The sequence below is a fragment of the Cryptotermes secundus genome, unplaced genomic scaffold (assembly GCF_002891405.2).
Source record: "Cryptotermes secundus unplaced genomic scaffold, Csec_1.0 scaffold537, whole genome shotgun sequence".
Classification (NCBI taxonomy): domain Eukaryota; kingdom Metazoa; phylum Arthropoda; class Insecta; order Blattodea; family Kalotermitidae; genus Cryptotermes; species Cryptotermes secundus.
In genome coordinates this window covers 719,214-745,995 of record NW_019740661.1, presented here as the reverse complement: position 1 = coordinate 745,995, position 26,782 = coordinate 719,214, and the positions used below count along the sequence as shown (strand labels likewise).

Here is a 26,782-nt window from a genome sequence, read left to right as displayed (position 1 = left end):
GATAGTATAAACAGCATGTCACTCATCAGAGAAATACAAATACTTCAAATTTTGAATCTGAGAAACCAAGGCCAGGCAACCTTACAGCCAGCAATGTGCACCTATGTGGCAAGGAGCAAGACAGTACTAAGGAACTAGAATGAAGCAGGAAGGCACGATTAGTTCACAGAATTATATTTGCAGTGCATGAAATCAACTAAATGGTCTACTGAAACTGACACCATATTGCTGCTATATATATATGTCATGGAACACTAAACAATCACACTGTGAACATGATATTACTTAATAATGAGGGGACAACATGTCTCTCTACTGAAACACCTGATCACATTGTGTTCCATATCTTCCAATTGGTTCCTCAACAAACTACACTTGATATTTCTATAAATTTTTTACTTTCACTCTCCTTATGATAATTTGTGATCTTATAATTGGATGAAAATCATACATAAATAATATCACTGTACAAAAATGTTCATCTCATGCACTGCACTGGCATACATAGTTACTGTGAAGCATCTTGAGGCACAGTAAGAATTAAATGTTAGGACACTAAAATGCTATCTCATACCACTGAGACACAGTATATTGACATTATACTTAGCTATAAAATCACTGAAATCAGGAAAGTAGAACAAGGATGTATATACTCACATAATCACGTTTCTGATTTATCTATATCTGACAAGCAACACAAGAAATATGACAACATTCCAGCAAGTTCTGAAGCATTTCTTTTTAGAAGGCGCTAAGATAATTGATGCAGTTATATTAGATCACTCAACAACAAGACTAGCTACAGAATGTATGGCCAGGTCAGATCCAGGAAGGGCAATGGAAATTTCTTTCTTCACTCCCATAAATTATGTTGCTTCATTAACTACCACAAAATAATCCTTGTTCTTCAGATGCTGAGCTTGGGAGAAATCATCTTATATTCAGGAAAATATGACATACTGTCATTAATCTAGCTTCAAATTCAGATGGATAACAAAAATCACATTTTCCATTGTGCTGGACTGGATAGGGACTTCATTCATTTACCAAAGTAGTAACTCTTAATACAGATTCCAATGGCTGCCCTATTTCATAATCTTTTATAATTTTAAAACAACTGGATACTGTTAACAGTAACAGGTCAGGCTTAGTATGCAGTACATAGTAAACAGTGATCTGCTCCAGTTTCCATTATGCTTTCAAATTACAAAAGTAAAAAGGAGAAAGTGCATGAGACAATGACAGATGTATGGCAGAGATGTGTAAAGTTCCAACTACACAGATCAAACTGAGAACCAAGATATACTGCTACATATTAAAAATAGAGATTTAATATAGTGTTATATTATCAGAATAAATTTGGTGTAGAAACCAGATTACAATTATGAAAATTTTGAAACTGCACCACAAATCCATACTACTGTCTACAGATTATCCATGGATTTTAATATGATAAAGATTATGGTTATTATTACTTAGGAATTCTTCAATTTATGTAAAAGTAGGTAAGTCAAATATTATTTCACATGACATGAAACATATTTCACAGCATATCCCTTCAACCCTGATTGCAACCTGAATATTATACTGATATCAAATTTGACAGTCAACATTATTATGTCACTTACAAATTAAATAATGTATCATATTGCAACATGACACCCAAAAGTCTGGATTCTGGAGCCACAGGCACATCACAGAGGCACTTGTTGCTATACAATTACTTGTTAAAACAAGGTTCCTCAGCAATACACACATAACAGTACAGGAACTGCTGAGGGCTGTGTTTTCTAATCAGTCCCCATCAGAGTTATATAAAGGGAGCCATCAAGTACAGAAGTAATAGGGACAGTTCCCAATACTGGAGGCTGTCAACAAGCAATGAGTAGGTGAAGACAGAGCAGATTTGTAGTTAACTGTAGACTGTGAAGAACAGTAAAATTGTTGTAATTATGTTTGGTTAAGCATAGTTTACCTGGGGGAATTCTGTAAGAGTGAATTCAATTGAATCTTATGGCCACATCTGATAATTTCCCTGAGGGCAAAACACTGCAACCTAAATAAATGTCTAAATAATTATTGATCCAAACCCTGCGTTTAGCCACTAACCCATGACAATATACTATAATTGTATGAATAATGATAATATTTTAGTTAATTTAATATTTACATTAACCAACCATCAGGAAATGAACTGGTTAGAACTGTACAGTCAACTTAAATTATTATAGTATTGTTGACTTTTATACAAATGATTTGACTTGTTCTGTATCTGGAGGCTGTATTGCAAAATGTGGATTTCTGGAACCAATAAAAATATGAATATGAATATTTGATAAAAGGAAACAAGTCAAATTGCAGTGGCTACAGGATCCAAGCCAAATACATGGGGATAACCTGAACAGTATAAGATGCGAAACCAGCAGGCATTTCAGAAAAAAAGAAAAGAAAAAAAAGATGGAATATCTGAAAGACAAAATTAAACAGTAAGAACAAGAACATTAGAGACCAATATAGAGGACTAAATGAATTTAAGAGAGTTTAACAACCTAGAAACAACTTAGTGAACGATGGGAATGGTGACCTGCTTGCAGATTCCCACAACATTTTGAGTAGGTGGAAGAACTACTTCTCTCAATTATTGAATGTACATAGGGTCAGTGATGTTAGGCAGACAGAAATCCATACAGCTGAGCCATTAGTACCTGAAATTGCTATTGCAAATTTGAAAATTTGTAAATCGTCGAGTAGTAATTAAATTCCGGCAGAACTGATTCATGCAGGAGATGAAATATTATTGTGTGAGATCCATTAACTCATTAGTTCTATTTGGAATATGGAGGAACTGCCTGATCAGTGGAAGGAGTCCACTATGGTACCAATTTACAAGGGTGATAAAATTGACTGTAGTAATTGTTGTGGGATATCACTGCTATAAACTTCATACAAAATTTTACTCAACACCCTTCTCTCAAGGTTAAGTCCATACACAGATGAAATTAATGGGGATCATCAGTGTGGGTTTCAATGCAACAGATCAACTACTGACCAGAGAAAAACACATCATGCTGTCATCTCTAGCCTTTTGGTTACATTTTGCACTGTAAAGTATATATCATCAGGTTTCTTAAAGTACGATGCAATGTGAGCCTGATCTTCATTTCATCACCAAAAAAGCAAATGTATCTCAATCACTATAGATGTGCACACAAGAAAAAAACTGTTTTCTTCATTCACTATTAAGTAAATTAAAGCAAAGATCATTCATTATACAGTACACCCCTGAGTTACAAACGTTTAAGTTACAGTGTTTTGCACTCAGGGAAGTTATAAAATATGATCATAACATTCAATTCACTCTTACAGAAATCTGGGACAAAAGTAAAAATTTTTTAAACACAAAATGCAAAACAGCATATACAGCTGAAACTATTTTTTCAAATAAATAATAAATTCTTAAGAAACTGATATCTTGCAGATCAGTGATGTAACAGTATACTTGTATGTGGTTCATCTGTTAGCCTATGTGCATGCACCTCTCGCTAACTAATCTGGCTTTCAGGTGTGATGTCACAATATTATTTTCCACTGCACTGGATGCAGCTAAGGGTGCAGCATTTTAACCCTCTGATAGACAGGACATCCCACTCCTAGACAATTCTGTGCATTTTGCTTTTTGAAGTTATGTATCATGTCTGGCTGGATGGATTTCAGTATTTTCTCTTCTGTTTTACTCTAAAATGATCAGAGAATTAAACTAAATATACTGATTCTTAACTGGTCTTCAGTGTGTAAAATTCCTTAAAACATTGATTACCACAGGATTATGTTAAATTGAATATATCTGCTTACGCATACCATCATTATCTGCTTTTACAGAGCAATGTTTTGATGGAAATCAAGAATAAATATGTCATTTTTACAGCCAACAGATGGCAGAATGACACAGTAAAAGAGTTCAATAACCTCAGAGGAGAGAAACAGACAATTTGTAACTTGAAGCAGCTAATACTTGTGCATAACCATGGAATTACAAATAACTGAGCTGTGTCTTCCAAAAGGTTAAATTTAGAATGGCTATCACTGCCTTTTAAAATACTGAATGAGACACAAATTTATAAACCATACACTAAACATCTGCAGTGAATGTTGTTAATACAAGGGAGAATCAGAAAATAGGTCACAAGTAAAATTTCGGAAGTTATTATGTTTGCAGATGACACGAGTATTCTTTGCACAGCTAAAGACTACTATACTTTAAAAATAAAATTGGATGTTTTTTAATCACATGTTTACATGGTTTCAAAGTAATCAATTAGTGTTAAATCTGGATAAAACAAAAATGATAAAATTCACCCCAACAGCAGTTATGAGCTATCCTCTATATACATTGTTTTTTAACAAAAAGCTGAAAGAAGTAGAAACAATAAAATTTATCAGTCTGCAGCTGGACAGTCCTCTGACTTGTAAGGGACATATCAATTTTTTGCTTCACAAGTTGAGCACAGTTTGTTTTCTAATGTGAAAATTATCCTATATATTAAATATAAATAGTCTTAAAGCTGTATATTAGGCATATTATTATTCATGATTTATTTAATCCGTCTTGCAGTGCATACACTCATTTTTCTCCTTCTCTCCCTCGCACTACATGTTTCGGCATAATAATGCCATCTTCAGGTGCTTACTTATCCACGTCAAACCAGTTCATTGCATGCCATGTTCACACATTAAAATAACTAAAATATGTATCTATCATATACATTGTCCAACGTTAAAAATATTAAAATTGTTCAGGATACCACATCGCTACGTCGCCCCTCACTACGTCAGTCACGCCCATTCTCCTTTGTTGGAGCACTCCTTCACTATCTTGTGTGTCGTGCTTTTGTTGTGTCGTGCTCCTGCGACTGCGTGTGTTATACTGTTGGGCTTCCTGGGTATGTGTGTATAGGAGTGCTCCAACAAAGGAGAATGGGCGTGACTGACGTAGTGAGGGGCGACGTAGCGATGTGGTATCCTGAACAATTTTAATATTTTTAACGGTGGACAATGTATATGATAGATACATATTTTAGTTATTTTAATGTGTGAACATGGCATGCAATGAACTGGTTTGACGTGGATAAGTAAGCACCTGAAGATGGCATTATTATGCCGAAACATGTAGTGCGAGGGAGAGAAGGAGAAAAATGAGTGTATGCACTGCAAGACGGATTAAATAAATCATGGACTTAAATCAGTGCAACAGGACGCTAAAATATAACATATTATTATTCATTGGTGAAATATGGAATAATATGTTGGGGAAATACATCAGACAGCCATAAGGTCTTTGTTATTCAAAAGAAAATAATAAGAATAATGATGGGAGTGGGCCCAACTCATATATGTAGAAATCTATTTAAAAAGCTTAACATACTACCAATCCCATGTGTATATTTGTTTTCATTGATGACATTTGTTATTAATAATTTGGATAAGTTTCAAACCAGTAACTCTGTATATGTGATTGGTACCAGAAAGAATGACCACCTTCACATACCTTCAACACATATATATCATCCTATCAGAGAGGGGTGTATTATTCAGGCATCAAGCTATTTAACACTCTGCTGTCAAATATCACAGTTAAAAAAAATAAAAAGCGATTTAGGTTTTTTACAAAATTATTTGCAAAGTAACGTATTTTACTCTATTGATGAATTTGTCGAGCATGCAAGGGCCTCAAAAGTTAAGAGTTAATAAATGGTCTGTGCACGAATTATATATTGTTGAGGCATGTTTGTTGTAAGTGTACTAGTATGTACAATGTCTGTTTTTGTTATGAATTTTAATGTAACTGTTTTAATGATACAGCTTGCCAGTGTGTGTGGAATGGCAAGGTGTGAATTTGACAGTGGTTTTTCCACGACCCATGTGTGTTGTCCTGACAACTTGAGCTGTCTGTGAGAGGCCTGATTATATATTTTATTGGACAAAGAACGAATGATGTGTAGTCTTCATGAATATGTAATATGTGACATGTTTTATACCCAGCCCTACGGGGAGATGATTGGATCCATGAAGTGAAAATAAATGTAAATGTAAATGGATATAAAATGTAAAACATGTGATATCTGAAACTGGGGGGGGGGAAATGTATTTCTCAACATATCCTCCACTAATACTGATACACTTGTCCCATCACTTTACCAGTGTGTGTGAATATTCTTTGCATTTGACCCCTTTTGCCTCTAAAAATGCACAACAGAGCGCTGCTCTTTGGTAGGATATACCTCAAGCATGGTTGCCATTCTGAATATAGAAACCAACCTCTGAACATGCACATGTGCATCTGCTACCTAAACTGTCATAAAACTGGACTGTGCTGCTACCTAGTGCTACACATAGAAAAACTATCTCATCCATTACAGCTGTTTTACTTCCATCTGTGAGCTATTTATTGGCTCTCCTTCATACAGTTTATATGAGAAAGCATATAGCAGAGAATAACACGTCACTCACCAAGTGTTCGGACTGTGATAACCTTGCTGAGCATACCATCACCAAGAGCATTCTTTCCAACTACCTGGAACTCATAAGTGGTGCTTGATGAGAGCCTGTTTATTGTAACCTGTGTGCTTCCAGGGGGTGTTACTGGAATAGTGGACCAATCTGACACTCCAGCTTCCCTGTACCTGAAGTGAAAGTGTGGAAAGGCGTTCTGTCATCTGAAGTACACATATTTCCTAAACGATGGCTTTGCTGATTTTTGTAGCTCATTTGTCTTGGTATTCATTTATTGCAGATACAAATATAATCAGTCTACATATATAGAATTTGAAGCATTCATGGCTGCTGAATGCAATGAAATCCTCTTGGACATTACATTACAAAACTGTCTCATAAATGGTACATATCTTCAACACTGATGATATCATTACACAACCAAACAAAAAGAAAAGGAGGGGGGTGATAACACATACCAGATGGTGTAGTCCTGCTTGTAATCAGGTCCACCACTATATCCAGGCAACCATCGAAGTGTGACAGCTGTTTCACTAGCATTTGCAGAGACATTATATGGTGCATGGGGCTGTGTGCCCTCCACAACAAGCTGTGTTGCAGTGACAATTGTTGCCACCTCATTGGATGCCACACATTGGTAAAATCCAAAGTCTGTTCTTCGAAGGCCTTCAATTGTTATGTTACCACCACTCACACGGACTCGGTTTCGTTGAAGAGGAGAGCCATCCCTCTGATGAACAGTGAAAAGAAGAAACAAATATACCCTCTGGGTTATATTATCTTGTCCTGTAGTCATCAGTTCTAGGTATTTATTTTCAGACCAGAAAAGCTCAATCTTGTAATTTAATTTCTGTTTGAGCATTCGTTGCCAGGGGAAATCAGTCAGTAAAGTGCTTGGTTATGGAATGGTGGATGGTCAGGTTTCATTTATGGCAAAGGAAGGACTTTCTCTCTGGCACCACATCCAAATTGGCTCTGTTGCCTATAAACCCACCTACACAATGGGTACCAGACTTTCTTCCCCATGGGGGTAAAGCAACCAGATTAGAGTTAACCTTCACTTCCATCTACTGCTGGGATCTTACCTCAATGTGGATTATGCACCATCACAATATGGTTCTTATGTCCAAGGGTAAATCTACCTTTTCATTTCAAGGTGAACAAGCTGATTTAACCAACACAATGAGAGGGGGTGAGGGAGAGGAAGGAAGAACCAGATTTATCTTGTCTAGGAGATTTGTAAATTGGGACAAATAAAAGCAGCCATTGTTAAGCGACTGCATGGTAGACATGTTCCCATAGCAATCAATAAACATGCAACAATAGACAAAATCTTGGAAGCAGCGTTCCCTATGTGGTCCAGGTCAAGGTTATAGAACAAGGACACCAGCCAAGTCAACAGTTCAGTCAGTCAGTTGGCAGGTCCAAGTCAGCGGTTAAGTATTGACTTGCATTGCTAGTGCTACTGCCAAGCAACAACTCGTAATGACCGAATAACAAATAGAAGACCTAGTGTTTACAATAGTGATTTGTAGAGTGTGTAGATTGCTGAAAGCTTTATGATTATTTTTAGTTATGAGTTGTAAGCATTCAATAAAATCCAGTTATCAAATCAAACCCCTTGTCTGGTCAGTAACACATGACAATATGATGCATTCCCAAACTGAAACAGACTTGCATATTTAAACAAGATTAATGTCCCCCCTTGAAAATAAATAGAGGATTAAAAATTACACTACAATGATACTGAATATTTAAACATTTAATAATAATAATAATAATAATAATAATAATAATAATAATTTATTCTTATATTCAAGTAGATCCAATTACAGGGCAAGAAACAAGTTGTCACACTACTGGATATAGAATGCATCAAAAATCAAAACAGATGTTCCAACCAATCACTGGAACAAGTCAAAATAACATAATATAAAACACAGACAACAGTCACTAAACATAATAAAATGTGGCTACAAGACTTAAATACTAGATGAAAACATATTGTGACATATTTGCACTATGCAGGACACCCCCTCCCCTGCCAGCAGTGATGTAACACCTTCAGGGCGTTGCCGCTGCTATGGTAACAGGCCATTCAACACTCCACCCCCTTTCCCCGCAGAGACGTAGCAGGGGATGCCGCGGTTGCTATGCAGCAGTAAACAACTCCCGACAGCGTTGCTAGGCTATCGGCAAAACATGTTACACTGGAGTCAGAATTGTCTAAGAACTTAAACATGCCACACATTAATCATTGTGCATCGAGTACTTGACTGCTACAAAATGGAGATGCAGCGAATAATCGAAATGCTGGCAAAGGCAGAGGGCGATAGAAAAACCGAGAAGGTAGAAATGGAGGCAAATAGGAAGAAAGACAAAGAGGAAATCCTGAAAGAGATGAGGGCTGATAGGAAGGCCGAGAAGGACGAAATGGAGGCCAATAGAAAAAAAAAAGACAAAGAAGATTTAATGACCAAATTAGAGGCCATCCAGGCGAAGGCAGAGGCCGAACGAAAAACCTAGAAGGTAGAAATGGAGGCAAATAGGAAGAAAGACAAAGAGGAAATGCTGGCAAGAATGGATGCCAACATGAAAACCCATAAAGAAGAGATGAAGGCTGATAGGAAGGCCGAGAAGGATGAAATGGAGGCCAACAGAAGAAAAGACAAAGCAGATTTAATGGCCAAATTAGACGCCAACTGAGATAAGGTAGATGCTGACTCGAAAGCCTGGCAAGAAGAGATGGCCGCCCGGCGAGAAAAGACTGCCGCAGAGACGAGAGCAATCCAAGCAAGGACAGCTGCCATATGAGAAGAAATGGGAACCAGCAACATGGAGATGGTGTCCACATTTAAACCTGAAAGAGACGTAAAGACGATAGCCTGCTAAGAGATGGAGGCATGTCTAGTAGACGAAAAGCCAGCCTCAGTGGACAGGAAACCTGCCGCGGCACAACAAGAAGAGGTCCCCATTGCAATACCAGTTGGAGTGATGATGGCCTGCCGAGAAATGGAGGTACGTCCAGAAGAAGAAGAGCCAGCCTCAGTGGACATGAAAGCTGAGGCAGCCGACCAACAAGAGGTACCCGTAGAAGATGCTGAAGTAATGCTGGTTGGAGAACCGAAGAAGAAAATGCATAGGGACCGAAACAAGCGACAAATAAAGAATTCGACACGGGAAAATTGTGGACCCCAGAAGAAGTTGGACGTGGCCCACAGAGGGACGAGATGCTGCGTGGAAGTGGCATGGCAGAAGAAAACCAGCAGGAAGGTGTCCCACCATGCAACAGTGGCATTGCATCGGAGAAACATCTTCAGGAAATCTTGGACCCGAGGAGATTATGTATCCCGGATGAAGTTGACTGCCACCTGCAGGAAGGTATCCCATTGTGCAACAGTGGCATGACGTTGGAGAAATGCCTTCAAAAAGGAAACTACCCAGGGAACCTTCAGATGCCGGAGAAAGAAACTGGCCATCGACAATTGTCTACACCGTCTCTGCAAGCAGCCTTATGATGAGTCTCAACCATTGCGGGGTGCCCGTAGCAGCATAGAGAAATCAGCAGTGGGCACTGTTGCGTCACAGTCTCGTACCAGCAAGTGGTGGGAAGAATAGAAGGAACGACGATGTCAGTACGTTCAAACCACACTTCAAGTGCTGTTACGTCAACATAAGAAACTTCTGAAGAAAGTAATGATCAAGCGGCCTCCGTAGTCTAGGAGTAACGTTCCCACCTCATGACTCAAGGTACATGGGTTAAAACCCGGCAGGGGTCATGGAATTTTTAAGGGTGGAAAAATTCAGGGAACAAGTCCTCTGGGAAGGACTTTAAGCCGTGTGTCCTGTGTCGTAGATTTACAGCACATAAAAGAACCCCATGTCTCTAGGGGACCTCTGAGCTGAATTAGGCAACAATTTCCTGCCCAAGTAGTTTCAAATGCCTCTGGTAGATGGGGGAAGTATTAAAGTACCGAGGGCCGACCTCGTTGGCTCAGTGAGTCTGATAGCACACACCAGTACCGGTAGGGTATGGAGACTGGTAGAGAATCAAAGGGGGACGTACAATAGATCAACAACTGGTCACAGTGCATGGGGAAACCCACCCCCTCCAACAACAACAACAACAACAACAACAACAACAACAATAATAATAATAATAAGTAATGATCAAGAATTGGACCTTGTGGAGGGGTTGATCACCTCCAAAGTGGGAAAAAGAAACAATGGATTGAGGAGGAGCCTGTAACGCAGAAGTACCGGGCTCCCAAGCAAGAGTGAATGCGCAATGGATGAATGTGATGCAACTGGATCTTCGGGCACGTTACCAGGAAACCGCTCAAGATGAGCTGGTCTTAAGAGGGGAGCAGATGTAAAGGACGGAGAATACTCGCTGAAAGAGGAGTAGCCGAAACAGGAGACACTGCAAGCACAGCAGCGGGAAGAAAAAGGAACTGGGGTGTACCATTAGGCTGTTCGAGACGAACCTTTAAAAGGTAGCAGTGTGATGTATTTGCGCTATGCAGGACACCCCCTCCCCCGCCAGCGGTGACGTAACACCTTCAGAGCGTTGTCGCTGCTATGGTAATAGGCCAGTCAACGCCCCGCCCCCTCCCATACTGACATGACCAAGGGATGCCGCGGTTGCTATGTAGCAGTAAACAACTCCCGACAGCGTTGATAGGCTATCAGCAAACAAGGTGTCAGGCAACAGCGGTACCTATCACGTAACTGTTTTCTGTCTTGTCTGTGTCGAGGCTAAATAAGGAGCAGCGAACACTATTCAGAGTTATTTAGTAGTGTGTGATCAGGAGTGAAACAGTTGAAATGTAGCCGTCGCCGGAGACAGTTGAATGGGAACAGTTGCCGAGTTCAGTTGTAGCAGAAAGAAGAATACCAGAACATGTGATTAGAAGTGATAGTGTGAGAAGCAGATGCTTGGCTCACAAGAGAACTAATTGGGATTGTGTAATACAGTGACACTGGTATAGCTCCCATATCATACTGTGAATACGTGTAGACTACTGAGGACAGAGTGGACAGATTATTGTGTAGGGTTGTAAATTGTGTAAACCCGTAACAGTGTTATAATTAATTGTAGCCAAGACTTGTAGGTTGTTAAATGAACCAATTAACAATCTGAACGGCGTCTTCAGTGGCAAAACACATTACAATATTAACCTTTTACCTTATAAAATTCATCCAGTTTATAAAAACAATGCATATGAATGGATATTCTCAATAAACAACAAAATATCAAATAATGTATGTTACATCACTCACACAAAAGAAAAACTATAAAAACATCTAACATGCCTGAACAATAAATGGAATAAATAACTTCTCTCAGAAGTGTACTAAAAATTATTATGGTAATAAATACATTCACAAATAAATAAATAAATTCATAAAACAACAAGAGATTGTATGTTAAAATAAATAAAAGTCATAGTTGGTATGTATGCAGATCTAAAATAGATGATTATTTATATATTTTTGGTTAGTTAATAGGACTTGTTAAGGTTAATTTTAGATACTATTTATAAGAACCAAGATCACCCCTTGTGTTCCATTCATAATATTCATTTAAAGAATAAAATGAACCAGCAAGAAGAAACTCTTTTAGAGCCTGTCTGAATTTAGTAATATCATTTAATAGATTCCTGATGCCTTGTGGTAGATTATTGAATATCTTAATTCCTGAATAATATACACCCTTCTGCACTTTAGCTAATTTATTACTTGGAAAATGTAAGTCAAAACCTTGTCTGGTGTTAATGTTATGCACAGTAGAATTAAACTGAAATATATCTAAATTCTTAACAACAAAAATTGATACAGAAAATATATATTGAGAATATAAGGGCAGAATATTTAACTGCCTGAAGACAAGAGTCCTTATTTCTTGCCTTCATAATAATTCTCACTATTCGTTTTTGGATTTTAAAAATTAAATTAAATGTGAGTTGAATTGCCCCAAAATATTGTAACATGTTGCGCGACTGAGAACCCCCCTCCCCCCTCCTCTCCACGGTAACGTAGCGCTCCCCGCCACTCCCCTCCGCGGTGACGTCACGCGGTGACGTAACGCGCAACGCTAACGTAACCGTAATCAACGTCCTACTGTGACGTGGCACTCATTACGCCACAGGCAAGCACTGCAGCTATATAAGTGGATGCACAGTGCGTATCGATCAGTTCGAGTTCCAGTGTGGCTACCGCCGAAGACATTCCGAGTTATAAAGTAACAGCCAGCCGACTACAAGTTGAAACATAGCAGCCTGCGAGTGTGCGATAACGAAGAAGTCAGCGAGCGGAAGACTTATTGTGTGCTTTCGATACTTAGTGAGTGCTGTATTACAGTTTTATTCGGAGTGTGTAATTCAGGGAGACGTGTATAGCTCCCGCATTATTAGTACTTGAAGTTTCGTGAAGATTGTGTTAAGAGATTTTGTAGTAGGGTTTGTAAACTGTGGAAACCCGCAACTGTGTGATAATTAATTGTAGCCGATAGTTGTAGATTGTTGAATAAACCAATTAACGATCTCCACGGCGTCTTCGGTAACGAAACACGTTACAATATTATTCCTTACGACATAATGGAATGTACATATGCAAAAAAATCATCATCAAACTCTCCTGAGTCATAACTACAGATAGAGTTCTAATAGCCGCATCAGCTTAGTTACCAAATGATTCATTTGATCTTTCCATGACAAGGTATTATCTATGATTAGTCCTAGGAATTTTGTATTACAAGTATTTTTAATTTGAACATCCTTATAGTTTAATTTATGTTTGATGTAGTATTTACTTTTGATGAAAAATGCACATAGTTTTGTTAAAATTTAATGATAATGAATTATTCATAAACCATGTGTCTATATGATAAGCATGTAGGTAACAGAGAGTATTTACATAATAACAGAATTCAACCCTTGGTCTCTGTTATCAGAGATCAAAAAGTTCCCAGACTGTTATTGTTGCAATTGCCTCAGTGAAAGAAGATGAGAGGGGAGGCCTAGGTCACATTTCCACAAGCCTATTGCACCAGTCTGAGTGCTTTTTTTCACTTTGTGTTTTGTTTTGTCTGCAATGGATGGCAAAATCAAGAAATGTGTCTACATCAAGTTTTGCGTGAAGCTCAGTAAATCTGCTACCAAAACCCTTGAAATGCTATTTGGAGAACATTCTTTAAGCTGAAGAAAGCAGTCTTCTGGGATTTGGCACCGTGTATATGTGGTATTAACCGACATTTTGGAGGAATGTCGGAGATTTTAACAGTAAATTTGAACATGTGCTGCACTGCTATGAAGTTTGTTCCCCAACTCTTGAGAAAACGATCAAAAGCAAGGACACGTAAACATGTGCCTTGAGCCACAAGAGAAGGCTAACACGGACCCAACTTTTATCTCAAGGATCATAACAGGTGACAAAAGTTGGATTTACTGTTATGATCCAAAAACAAAGCAATAGTCATTGCATTGGAAGAGCCCACAATCACCAAGAGCAAAAATGGCGTGGCAGGTCTGGAGTTTACCGAAGACCATGCTCATTGCTTTTTTTGATATGAAGGAGATAATTGAGTAATTTAAGCCAGCTTTTCTTTTCTGACCTACACCGGGAAATTTACAATAACACCTTACTTTGTTAGTTATTTACAAAGATGACGCAAACTCAAAACAATTATTTTTTTCATGTGTTACACACAAAATTGATCTGATTTAAATTAGTGTTTGCATATCTATAGTGAAACTCCTTATTTACCAATTAGCATTGCAAATCCAGATCCAAATTAAAAAAAATTAACTGAGATACATAAGTAAAATGTATATAAATCTAGTCAGGGCGCCACATGACTTGCTTACCCGCTGCCACTGGATGGTTGGTTTTTGAGTACCTTCAGTCTCTTGAGCATCACAATGCATTTCTACTGTCTCTCCCACTTTACGCTGATAGAGACTATCCGGCTCAATAGTGAACACTGGTGGTTTACGGACTAGCACTTCCATTGGGCCAGATGAACCCTGAGTTCCTTGTGCATTGTATGGTGTACATGTGTACCGGCCCTCATGGTTTTGGTTTACCTAGAAATACAAATAAGTGTGCTATAAGAATCCCTTAATTTTCATTCTCAGTCAGTTGTTGCTCAAATGATGATATGACTATGATATTAAGTCACATGAAAGCATGTTGTGACTTCACATAATGAAAATATTGAGTAGTTACTTCTCACAAAGAGAGCTATCAGTTTCCTCACCCCCAATCAATCCCATACATCCATACATAAAGGAAGAGTATCCTGATTTTACACAATTCCCAAGCCAGACAACTGGTCTTCACAATGAATAGTACTGTAACGTGTTTTGCCACTTAAGACACCGTTCAGATTGTTAATTTGTTTATTTAACAATCTACAAGTTGTAACTACAAACACTGTTGCAGGTTTAGACAATTTACAAACCCCACACAACAATCTCTTCACTCTATCCTCAGTAGTCTTCATTTATTTATAACGTGGGAGCTATACAAGTCTGTGAATTACATACTTCCAATATAACTGTACTACAGTGCACACAAAGTCTTGAAGGCACTCACTAAGTCTTCACTGGCTGACTTCTCAGTTATCGCGCACTATCACATAAAATATTCTCACCACGCGTTCGGGTCTTCTTTCCATGACTGCTGCTATATTTCAACTAACTAGTTAATCGTTACTCACTAGTAACTCACTCACTCATAACTGGCTCAGTCCTCACTACTCCTGAATAGTGTTCGCTGCTCCTTATTTAGGCTCGGCACGGACAACACAGAAAACAGTTACGTGATAAATACTGCTGTTGCATAACATCGTGTTTACTGACTGCCTAGCAACAGTTGTTGCACGATGCCGTGTTTATAGGCATTGCTGGGGAACACTGCCGGAAGTTGTTTATTGCTGCGTAGCAACCAGCGCGCTTCGGCTCGGCTTGGCTCACTTCGGCTCTACTTGGCACAGCACTGAGAAACACCACTTTTCTTACTGTTGCATAACCTCGTTTCCACTGTTGCGTAACTTGGCAACTGACCGTTTATCAAGGGTCTGTCTTCCTGGTAACTTATTCCACCTCCCATTGCCCAGCAACGGTCAGACATGTCACAGTATTTCTGCATAAAAGTGGGACATATACGTATGCTATAACCTGGGAAAATGACCCAAATAGAAGCACAGAACAGCCAAAACACTGTGTCTCTTGCACAGAGAGCAGTAATTTGAAAGCCCTACAATACAGCTTGACTTCATTACACACCTTAGCCAATCCCAGATATGATACACACTGTGTACCTTCTAAACACAAATCATGCACATATCATTTCACCACAAGAATGTAGGGTGAAACTATAAGTTCTGTTGTAGGCAGATCTATTATTGTCTCACAACAGAACTGCCAAACTGGAGAGCGTCTTCTAGACTGAAGTTGTCTTTCTCTGTCCCTTAAAGCAAATATTAATCTTGGCAATTAGAAAGTTAATGCATAAATCATTAAGATGAGTTATTTTAGGAAAATATATATCCTATAAAATGTCATACAACATATTTAAGATAATATTCTTGCTTTTACCTGGAACAACTATTTGGATCTACAAACAACATCCACCACAATAGTTGCTACCTAGTTGTGATTTAAAATGAAAACATCAGACTCTGCCTGTGTCCCTCTGTATATGATATATTCTACTGATGTTGGATATGAAATTGTCTAAAAATATTGCATGTGAAAGAAGAAATAAAAATACGTAAGTCAAATGATGACTTCAATATTTTACTTGTCGTTCTTTCATATTAATTATACTTAATTTGGTATGTGTTGTGTTGAGCCAGTAAAAGCATTGTACTTCCTATAGATATCAGACAGAGATTCTATATCTTAACATCACTTCCTTCTTAACACCTTTATTCATAATATATGATGTTACAATTATATTTTTCAGAAACTCAAGATATTTTATGGCAACAAAGTCTAGAGTGTGGAAGGTTTTATAACACCCACCCACCCTAATTGGTTTTTAATAAATAACATGAGATCTTTATAAATGGTGCCCTAAATCACTGAACTCCTAAATAGAACAGGTGGATTCTCCTCCAACGAAGTTGGCCCTTCTAGTGGAACTGATAAATCTACTGTACAATTAGATTTGTTTCATTCTGGTCTATCACACTAACAATTACAAAGACAAAAACAACACCATCCAGTGTGACTATTTAAGTTTTATCACTTGAAAACTCATAAGGGTACATGTAAGGGTGATGAGTTTTCAAGTGATAAAACTTAAATAGTCACACTGGACGGTGTTGTTTTTGTCTTTGCTACTGTATAAACTTATTACGGGTCCAGAAATAGGGACTAGCTCTATCAACTGGGACAAACAGAGTAGGTGTTTCCACCTGTGGATGGAGACAGGATAAAGTCTCCAAAATGTCAAAGCAGATAAAATCAGGATGATGGATAATGAATACAAAATTGATCATCATTAATATAGCATCATCAGGAACTTCCAGATCTAACTTGCAAAAATAATTTATCCAGATTACAGCAGATACTGAAAATGCCCTCTTTGTTACTCTGCACATATTCCTGACACTTCAGTAAAAAACTCAAATGGAATTCCTGGGAAAACTCTTTGAAAAAGTGTCCCTTTACATATTCTCCTTCAGTTCTTCAACTGTGTACAGAACTCATCTCTAAACTGTTTGCTTTTCAGGTCCTCACAAATAGGAGTAACACAGGGAAGGTGTGCTGACCACAGATCACTCATACTGATTGTCCTCAAACATTTTCCTTTAAGCATTTATGGATGCTCTTGCTGCATGAGCAATATGGAGTCCTGCTGAAAAAATGCATACCAGAGTTCTTTGTGTGTTAGATGTTCAAAAATGGGAAAAGTGTCTCAGTTTCACTGTCCAGTAACAGTTCTACAAATAGTTTCCCTATGTGAAACTGTAATATACTAGAAATTATGCCAGAATCTTCTTACTTCTCTCACAGAACTAGTTTTCAAATAGGCAATATATATGAAAACTCATTGTTCCAGTGTGTATCTTGCATATAAAACACATGTTTATCACACAGATCAAGAACAGTATAAGGAGTTAGAGCAACATGGATCTTGGGAAATTACACATGGGCCAATCCATAGTGCACAAGCTAACTTCAGAGCACTGCTGTCCAGAAAACTTGCTGCTTACTGCAACACAGTATGAGCTATGAACTTCCTAAATGAAATGCAACATAAGCCACAGATAAGAAATAATTAATCATGCATCTTTCTTTATACACAAAGCATATGAACAAACTGTAATTGTATACATAGTCTGAATGCCAATACTACTTCTATAAATATATACAGAAATTTATACTATTGAGTACTAAGACCACCAACTCATGTCAGTGATGGGTCACATTGTAGCATTCATTTTATTATAGGTATAAAAGTAGAAATTGAGAATGTTAGGAATGTGCTTGATGTTTGAGAAAATGTAACATTAATGTTACTGGAAAGCTTACTCAGAAGCAGTAGCACTGGTGACAAGAAATCCAAACTGAATTGCTAACACAAAGACTGAAGATCATTGTAAAGTGCACAATGTGGGGCTGCCCACATAATACTAATAAAGGCAGTACATCAGAATACTGCAAGTTTTAGGTCAGTTACCCCTCCCCACCCCCCAAAAAACACTGCAAAGAGCGCTCCCCTTTGATGGCTATATAGAAAATTAGCATAAACGATTAGCATAAACCAGGTTCAAAATCTGCCAGATGGAGACGAGTGCAAAATAATCCATAACATTGGTATCACAAATGCTAAAGTAAATATTTTAAGAATCTGTTTCTTTAGGCTATGTACTGTTATATTTTGACATCATGATTATCATTACAAATAAGGACAATCATTACTAATATTTGTATATGGTGCAATGGTAAAATGACCCATAGAGCACTGTTTTGATCACCTATTTAGTTTCTCAGAATGCACCCCCAAAGGTAAGAAGGGTCTGATGTTACCTATGGAATATAAACACATTACCATTCTGCTCACCACTTGGTGGTGAATAGTATTTGCTTCAACTTACTCGAGTAAAGAGTAGAGACCCATTGTTCATTATTACAATCTCTTTGGTCTGGTATGGCTCAAGCAGGCGCTTGTCTTTGGTCCATGTGACATACTGTAATGGAGGGTTCGCTTTGATATAACACTGCACTACACCAGCCAGACGGAAAGGAAGGAACTGCACTGAGGGGGTGAAGGTCACCTTCGCTGGGTCTGTGAATATCAAACAAACATTAGGCAAGATCAAGAAATGGCAGAGGAACAGGAATTTACAACATCTATAATACTTTGTATATTACAAACTCTATGAACATTCTAGCAATAATTATGCAATTTATGAATCTCCATATCAACCGCATGATTTCCACTGCTAGAGATTCCAGCTATGTCAAAATATGAGAGATTTGTTTTCATGGTCTGGCACTACTCCACGTTTGTAATTGATGCCACAAAAATAATATTTCAATCAAAATAGATAGGTATATTTATCATCTATGAGGGTCGTACTGAAAGTCATGAGCAACAAATTTTTGTAAAGTAACATGCTTTATTATTGACGAACCAAATATACCACCTCAATCTACAGATCTTTCTTCATTTTTCCACATAATCGCCACTTCTTTGTACACATTTCTCCCAGCGTTCTGGGAGTTTGAAAATTTCCCTTCTGTAAAATTCTGTTCCAGCCATCCGAAGACACTGATGCACTGCTTTCTGAATTGCCTCTCTTGTCTCAAAACGTTGTCCATGCAGCTGATCCTTCACAAATCTGAAAATATGGTAGCTGGAGGGTGCCAGATCAGGGCTATAGGAGGGGTGTGGAAGAACTTCCCACCCCATCTTTGTAATTGCTTCCAATGTGAGGCGAGCAGCGTGGGGGCGAGTGTTGTCATGTAGGATGATGACGTTTCATCCCGGACGTTTATCGTGCAATGCGCGATGGAACTTGTGCAGCATCTGGACGTAACAAGCAGCACTGATGGTTTGCCCAGGTTCCAGGAATTCGGCCAGAATAAACCCCTCTGCATCCCAGAAGACTGTGCCCATCACCTTCGCAGCTGATGGCACTGTCTTTGCCTTCTTTTTTGATGGAGAATGCAAACGGTGCCATTCCATACTCTACTGTTTTGTTTCAGGCTCGAAAAGTGAAACCAGCTTTCGTCACCTGTCACAATAAAGAGCAAAAAATCATCGCCTTCGTGTCGATATCTCTGTAGCAGTTCTGAGGTGATGGCTTTTTGCTGACTTTTGTGGTCCTTGGTCAATAACTGCGGGACCCAATGAGCACAAACTTTCCTATAGCCCAAGCTTTCAATCATCTCCTGTACTGCACTGTGCCCCATTCCAAGATTTGGGGCTATTGTGTCCAGTCACATGCCTGTCATCTTGAATGATCTCATCCACTCTTTCCTTGTTGCGTTCAGTTGAGGCTGTTCAAGGATGACCGCTCTGAGGCTCATCTTTGATGCTGGTGTCCCCATCTTTAAAATGTTTCACCCATCTTCGAACACTGCTCGCACCCATGCACACACTTCCATAGGCACGCTGCTGAAGTCTCTGGTGAATTCTGCAGCAGGGATTTCCTCTTTCACAAGAAATTCGATGACAGCACGCTGGTGAAACGACATATGGTTGTCGGACATTTTGTTAGGAGTGATACTGGTCACGTGATGCAAGCTACTGACATCACAAGACACTCAAGGTTAACACAACAGCTGATTCCACCTACCACCGTACTCTCTTTTGTCTGCTGTTCCCAGGTTGCATGCAAAAAAAAAGTTGCTCATGACTTTCGGTATGACCTATGTATCTCCATATAAACCTTCACATGGCCAATTCCAAATGATCCATTATTTCCATTAAAGCCAAACCCATATTTTGCATACCTATGTTATTTTGCATAATGCAAACTAAATACGGTAACAAAAGCTACATATTTTTTGAAGTACTACTACAATAAGCAATTTCAGATTCCTATTTTAAGTGATACTACAGAACCTTTATCCTCAACATTTTACATCAGTTATGTTGATATACTTGGTAGGAAAGTATGTACAATGTACAACAGTGGGGTGGCCTCTATTGGAATGATGTTCATATTAAGTTCCATGGAAAATATATAAATTAATTTGTAAGTTATTAGGCATGGCAGTTATAAGAAATTGGAAACGTGTGAACAGATGATATAATAAAACTATCTATAATAAACCTACCGACATGTCTAATTATAGACCTATATCTTTACTCCCAATCTTTTCTAAAATTTTTGAAAAAGTTATATATAAAAGAATGTTTTTACACTTAAATACACATGACCTGCTAACGCAGGAGCAATTCGGCTTTAGAAAAAACTTTTCAACTACATGAGCTACTTATAATCTAATGGAGAATATTTATAGGGCTTTAAACAACAAATATATAGCGGGTGGAATTTTTTGTGATCTGAGTAAGGCTTTTGACCAAGTAAATCATGATATATTGGTATCAAAAATGGAATTTTATGGAATTGAAGGAGCTGCTCAGAAACTTATGAGATCCTATTTGAGAGGAAGATAGCAGAGAGTAATTTTGTATGAAAATGGGAGTAAATGTCATTCTGAATGGAAAGAAATACAGCGCGGAGTGCCTCAGGGCTCTGTATTAGGCCGTGTTCTTTTTACTATATGTAAATGACTTACCAAAAATTATATCTGACCTATCCAAACCAATATTATTTGCAGACAATACAAGTATCCTTATCTTTGATAAGAATCCTGCGAAATTTAAAATCAGAATAAATAAATTATTTGAGATGATAAATGAATGGTTCAGGAAAAATGAGCTAGTAATAAATTATGAAAAAATTTATTTTCTACAGTTTAGAACTAAAAACAGTAAAAACTTAAATGTTCAAGTTAGTTATTGACCAATCAAATTCCAAGTATTTCTAATATATCGTTTCTGGGATTAAAAATTGAAAATTTTTTAACGTGGGAAAGTCATATTGATGCAGTAATTGATAAGTTAAACAGATCCTGCTTTGCAATCCAATCAGTTAAATCCTTTTTACCACTGGAGACATTAAAAATTATGTATTTTTCCTATGTACATTCTATAATAACGTATGGATTAATATTCTGGGGTAACTCCACGCATAGTATAAAAGTGTCTAGGATGCAGAAAAGGATAATTAGGATTATAACAAATACAACAAAGAGAACATCGTGTCGTAGTTTGTTTCAAGAATTGGATATCTTCCCCCTACAAGCTCAATATATATTGTCGATCTCTCTGTTTGTCATAGTAAATAAGGAATTGTTCACATTCAACTCACAAATGCATAATTGTAGTACCAGATCTATCTGTGATCTGCATTATCCGCAAACTAGTCTGACACAATTCCAAAAAGGAATATGTCACATGGGGCTAAAGATCTTTAATCATTTGCCACCAAAAATCAAATCTATGTCTAATGACTTGAAAAATTTTAAAATTCAGTTGACAACATTTTTATTGCAAAACTCTTTTTATACATGTGATGAATTCTTTAGTAACAAATTTGCCTAGAAATAAGGATAATAGCATAAACAATTTTAATATTGCATAATTTTACGTATAGTGATGTAAGACTGTAAATTTAACACATGTTTTTTTTATCTATTATAATGACTATAAGCTGTACATATATATTTATAATTGTATTGTATGATATTAACTATGTGACTGGTTCTATATCTATGTATATGGATTTATGGAATATACAATAAATGAATGAATGAATAAAAGTAAATCTTTGGGAAACGGGTTGTAAGGATGTAAACCGGAATGGACTGTTAATGATCACATTTAATGATGGAACTTGGTATTTGTGATGTTGTGTCTTTTATATCCACAGAGTTAGCTTTAACTGACTTCTAACTATTCCTTTGTTAACAGAGTACATTACTTCAATTAGTATATTGCTATCAAGTCTTCAGTGTTCTCTTCTCTATCTACTGACTACAGCTGCTAAGCTAACAAACATCTTGGGATCCAACTTGAGCCAAAAGGCAAAATCAACCTCATATATTCAAACAATATTGGGAAACTTAACTTCAAGCTTGTATATTCACTTACACTCAACATTAAGGTAAGCAGCAGCAGACTGGGGCTCGCCGATGCCGTTGGTGACCTCACAGAGGTACTGCCCTGAATCATCTGCACTCACAGGGTTTACAATGAGGGTGCCATCACGACGGATTGTGACACGAGTCTCAAGTGCTGCTACCTCCTTCACAGGAACCCCTTCACGGTACCATTTAACAGTGACATTGCCAGGCAGTGCCTTGGCTTCACATGAGAACTGAACCTTCTCCCCCTCAAGCTTTGACTGGTTGGTTGGTGGGACCATGATGACAGCTCCACCTAGAATCACACATGTTCAGCCATAGAGAGGGGGCTGATTGTTTTGACAAGATTAACCTCAAATGGGGCCTTTCCTTCTTCAGACAATGAAACCACCTTCTCTCTTGTTACAAGCCTATTCTACCACTTCTGATGGGTTCTACTTTCCCTCTCCTATTTACAGACTTCTTATCCAAGATTTAACCTACCTGAACCCTCAAATCTGCTTTCAGCCGTGTTATATCTTGAGGGTGAGTTTAGGGGTTCAAACCTCTCTGAAGTGTGTATGACAGAAAGAAAATAAGGTTCTCTTTTTGTGACAGAAGGTAGAATGTTCATGTCAGTCAGTTACAAGTATGGAGTCAGATATGATAGAATGACTAGCATTAGGTTTTTTGTAGCTCATTTAACAATATTTTATCATCCATGGAAATTATCAGCATCAGATTAGATGAGAGGATGATTATGTACAAAGGAAAGGGTGGAAGAGAAAGCAGTCAGTGTTTATTTCAAGGTAACATCCTTTTTGGCACACCTATATGCCATCTATTGACAAACATGAAATATCAAGTTTAATGTGACAGGTTCCTTCTCTTTATCGATTCAATGGTATATTAATGCATCTTTTGAGACACTTCCTATTCACTTTCTTATCTTATTATAAATAGTCCACAACAAAATCTTATCAAACAGCAACATATTATATATCATCATAATTCCCCAACTGTCTGCATCTCCTTCCCACTTATATAAATTACCTAATACAGACCTCTTCACCCTTCTAAAAAGCATTCCCTCTTAAATTTTTAAATAGATTTGCTGATTTCTTAATTCCATCAATTATAAAAAATGTTTCTGTGCCCCCCCCTCACAAGAATTAAACAAAATATCCTAGAAGAAATCAAGCTTAAGCCAATTAAATTGTCTAAACCTGTATGCTACAAGCCTTCTTCTCTCTAGTCTATACTGAATTTCATTCTCTGGTACACAGGATCCCCTTTAAACCTTAACCAGCAACCTGACCTCTCACAATCCAGTTTCTTAACTTACACCATATAATAAAGTCAATGTAATAAACTGTCAACTCTCACTTCTGGTAGTGCATCCACAATAATCCTGGTATTGGCCTCAAAGAACTTGGTAGTTGCTGATCCAGTCAAGGCTCGAGTAGTGTGCTAAGTACAATTTACGTGTGTCCCCACTTAAGGTAACTCACACTGTGACCTACGTACATTCGGTCTCATTCCCATTTTTAGAGTCGTTTGCCAAACTAGCAAAGGGGATATCTCTGGTTCATATCAACACTCCTGCCTCATTTTGTTCAATGTACTGGACTTCTGATCCTTTCATAACTCATGGAAAAGAGTTACTTAAAATCTTAGAGTATTATTATTAATCACAAAAAATAGAGATATTCTTGAATCCTGCAAGTAATTCAATTTTCAACTTGGAAGATTTTCCACAGCCCAGTTTCATGATGGGGACACAATATCAAGCCCTTCAAGTTGTGGTAATATAACATTCACATGTAAATATTTTATATTAAAAAATACTGGTAAAATACAGTATTGAGAGAAACAAGGAATAGATGGGATAGTAATTACATTTTTCTGACTCTTTGTTGTACACACGTTGGAAACCCCATTTAATGTGCAACAATTTAACATTTTCTCTCATTTAACATTTAGTAAAACTGACCTGAAGTCAGTAATCTCAATGTCAAAGTGCCTTTGTCTAAGATTTTGTTGGTTTACTGTTCAAATCCACTGCCCCTTCCTTGTACATAATTAAACAAAGAGAAAAAATACATACATGAGGAACTTAAGGTCAATAATATAGTTGAACAGATCATTACATATAGGAAAAGATGGAAGGACCATGTAGACAAAGTGGATGAAGATAGGAGAATATGGAATTATAAGCCTATAGGGCAAAGAGCACACAAAAGACCAAAGAGACCTTGGAAAGAGGATTTTGAGGCCTGTATTAGCCTTAAGATGCATAATAAGTAGGAAAGCAGGAAGAACATTTTATGACATTGTCAGTAGCTAGCCTGTATGTAGTGTCAAATACTAGAACAAATGATGAATTAGAAAAGGCTTCAAAGTGGCCACAGCCTAATCAAGGTACCACCCTGGCAGCTGTTTGAAGGAAACAAGGATAACTATAAAAATGTTGGTCACAATAGCCAATGTCCCAACCACTAATCTAACCAAAAACCTCCCAAATACAGGTCTAAGCACTACTTACAGACAAACCTGTCTAGTAGAAGAATAAGAGGAAAAGAGCAGTGTAGGAATTACACGAATTAAAGTCAAGAGTGTTCATTACATAATAATATTAACATTTCATAGTTCAGTGGTCAACGCCAGATGCCCTGACCACAACATTTAGGGAAAGATGTACTTTTGCCCCATCTACTTTAACAAAAAAAGGCATCTGCATGGTTGTGGGCAGATTATCACAACTACTACTACCACTTCTAAAACGCCTACAAGTGGCAACAAGGTTTGATGTGTCATAATACTATTCCAAACGAGCAATAAGCTACAGCAAACAAACAATTTATTTTCATATGTATTCTGTTAGTACTGAAAATATTGTCTTTCTTTGGCTGTGAATTAATCAAGAAAGAATTTCAATAAATCACTTAAATACCAACATGAATTGATGGCTTGCTGAAAAAATATTGAACTAATAGTTCAGAGCACATCACATCCTTAATTTCACACTGCACAATGGCACTTTTTAAAATGCATGAAGATTCTCTTCAATCCATATTCATATATTTTTTGCATACTGACATGATCAATCATGTTAAAAAATGTAAAGCATGAAAGCTAACAACAATATAGAGCATATATTTTGTAATCGATCACTATATATTTTCTGAACATTCCAAATCACTGACACAATTGACAAAGGTATTATGACTGGTACAGCGACGTGTGAATGTTCTGCTTGCTAAGATCTTTTTATCTTGAAGCCTGAATTCACTACAATTGCAATGAGGTACATGATTCAACAGTAGTTTTCACATTCAAATTATCCGTAAGAAAGAAAAATTGTGCATACCGAGGCCATTTGTAAATGTCCACAAGAATGAATTCTCACACCGTTATGTGTGTCATAGTTTGTCCAAAATTAACAGATCCAAGGAAAAATGTGCATAAGCCTCACAATCACAAAACTCTCCAGAATGAAATAACATATCTAATTGCTTCAGTTTCAGAGGATGAACTTCAGAGAGCAATGAAAAACGTGTTTATGTACTGAGGCATGAATGAAGACAGACTGTGGTATCTTCCAGCAGATCTTATAACACATGGCAAGTCTGTGTCCCTTTTTTACAGTAAATAATTAGGATGTTCTGTTTAAGTACAGAATCAGCACCAATGTGGTGCAACCCCTGTGACACTCCCTCTAGGGTCACGCAGTAAACAGCTACCATCATACTATTGCAAGCAGCATATTTTTGCGACAAATGAACTCCCTGGACTGTACTGTCTTTCTTCCCCATCTTCATATGTTATTTCATATGATGCTAATTTTGTAAAAAATGGGTTGGGACACGTAAGTCAGTGAAGTTGCTGTCTATGTTCTTTACTACCATACCCAGGTTGGCTCTTGGATCTACCCAACTCCCATCAAATGGACATCAAGCACTGCATATTTGGACTGCAGGTCTGGAATTAACAACACAATGCTGGATTCTACAGTATGTGAAGTTCTACCTTCACTTCGCCCAATACATTTCTATAGCATGGTGCTTAGGTACAGGGAAACTTTATCCATTTCATAAACTAAAACATTATTTCTT

General features: G+C 37.6%; 1 protein-coding gene across 3 annotated transcripts in view; it reads right to left on the bottom strand.

The window, feature by feature from the left end:
- The window catches only part of LOC111872495 (protein turtle), a 480,259-nt gene that overhangs the window by 54,995 nt on the left and 398,482 nt on the right, over positions 1-26,782 (bottom strand). For all 3 annotated transcript variants that reach the window (XM_023866469.2, XM_033754723.1, XM_033754724.1), the window contains 5 exons: positions 22,696-22,983; positions 18,623-18,813; positions 14,379-14,597; positions 6,969-7,240; positions 6,508-6,680 (listed from right to left, as the gene is read on the bottom strand). In XM_023866469.2, coding sequence (XP_023722237.1) covers positions 6,508-6,680; positions 6,969-7,240; positions 14,379-14,597; positions 18,623-18,813; positions 22,696-22,983 — 1,143 coding nt within the window. The remainder of the gene's footprint in view (positions 1-6,507; positions 6,681-6,968; positions 7,241-14,378; positions 14,598-18,622; positions 18,814-22,695; positions 22,984-26,782) is intronic.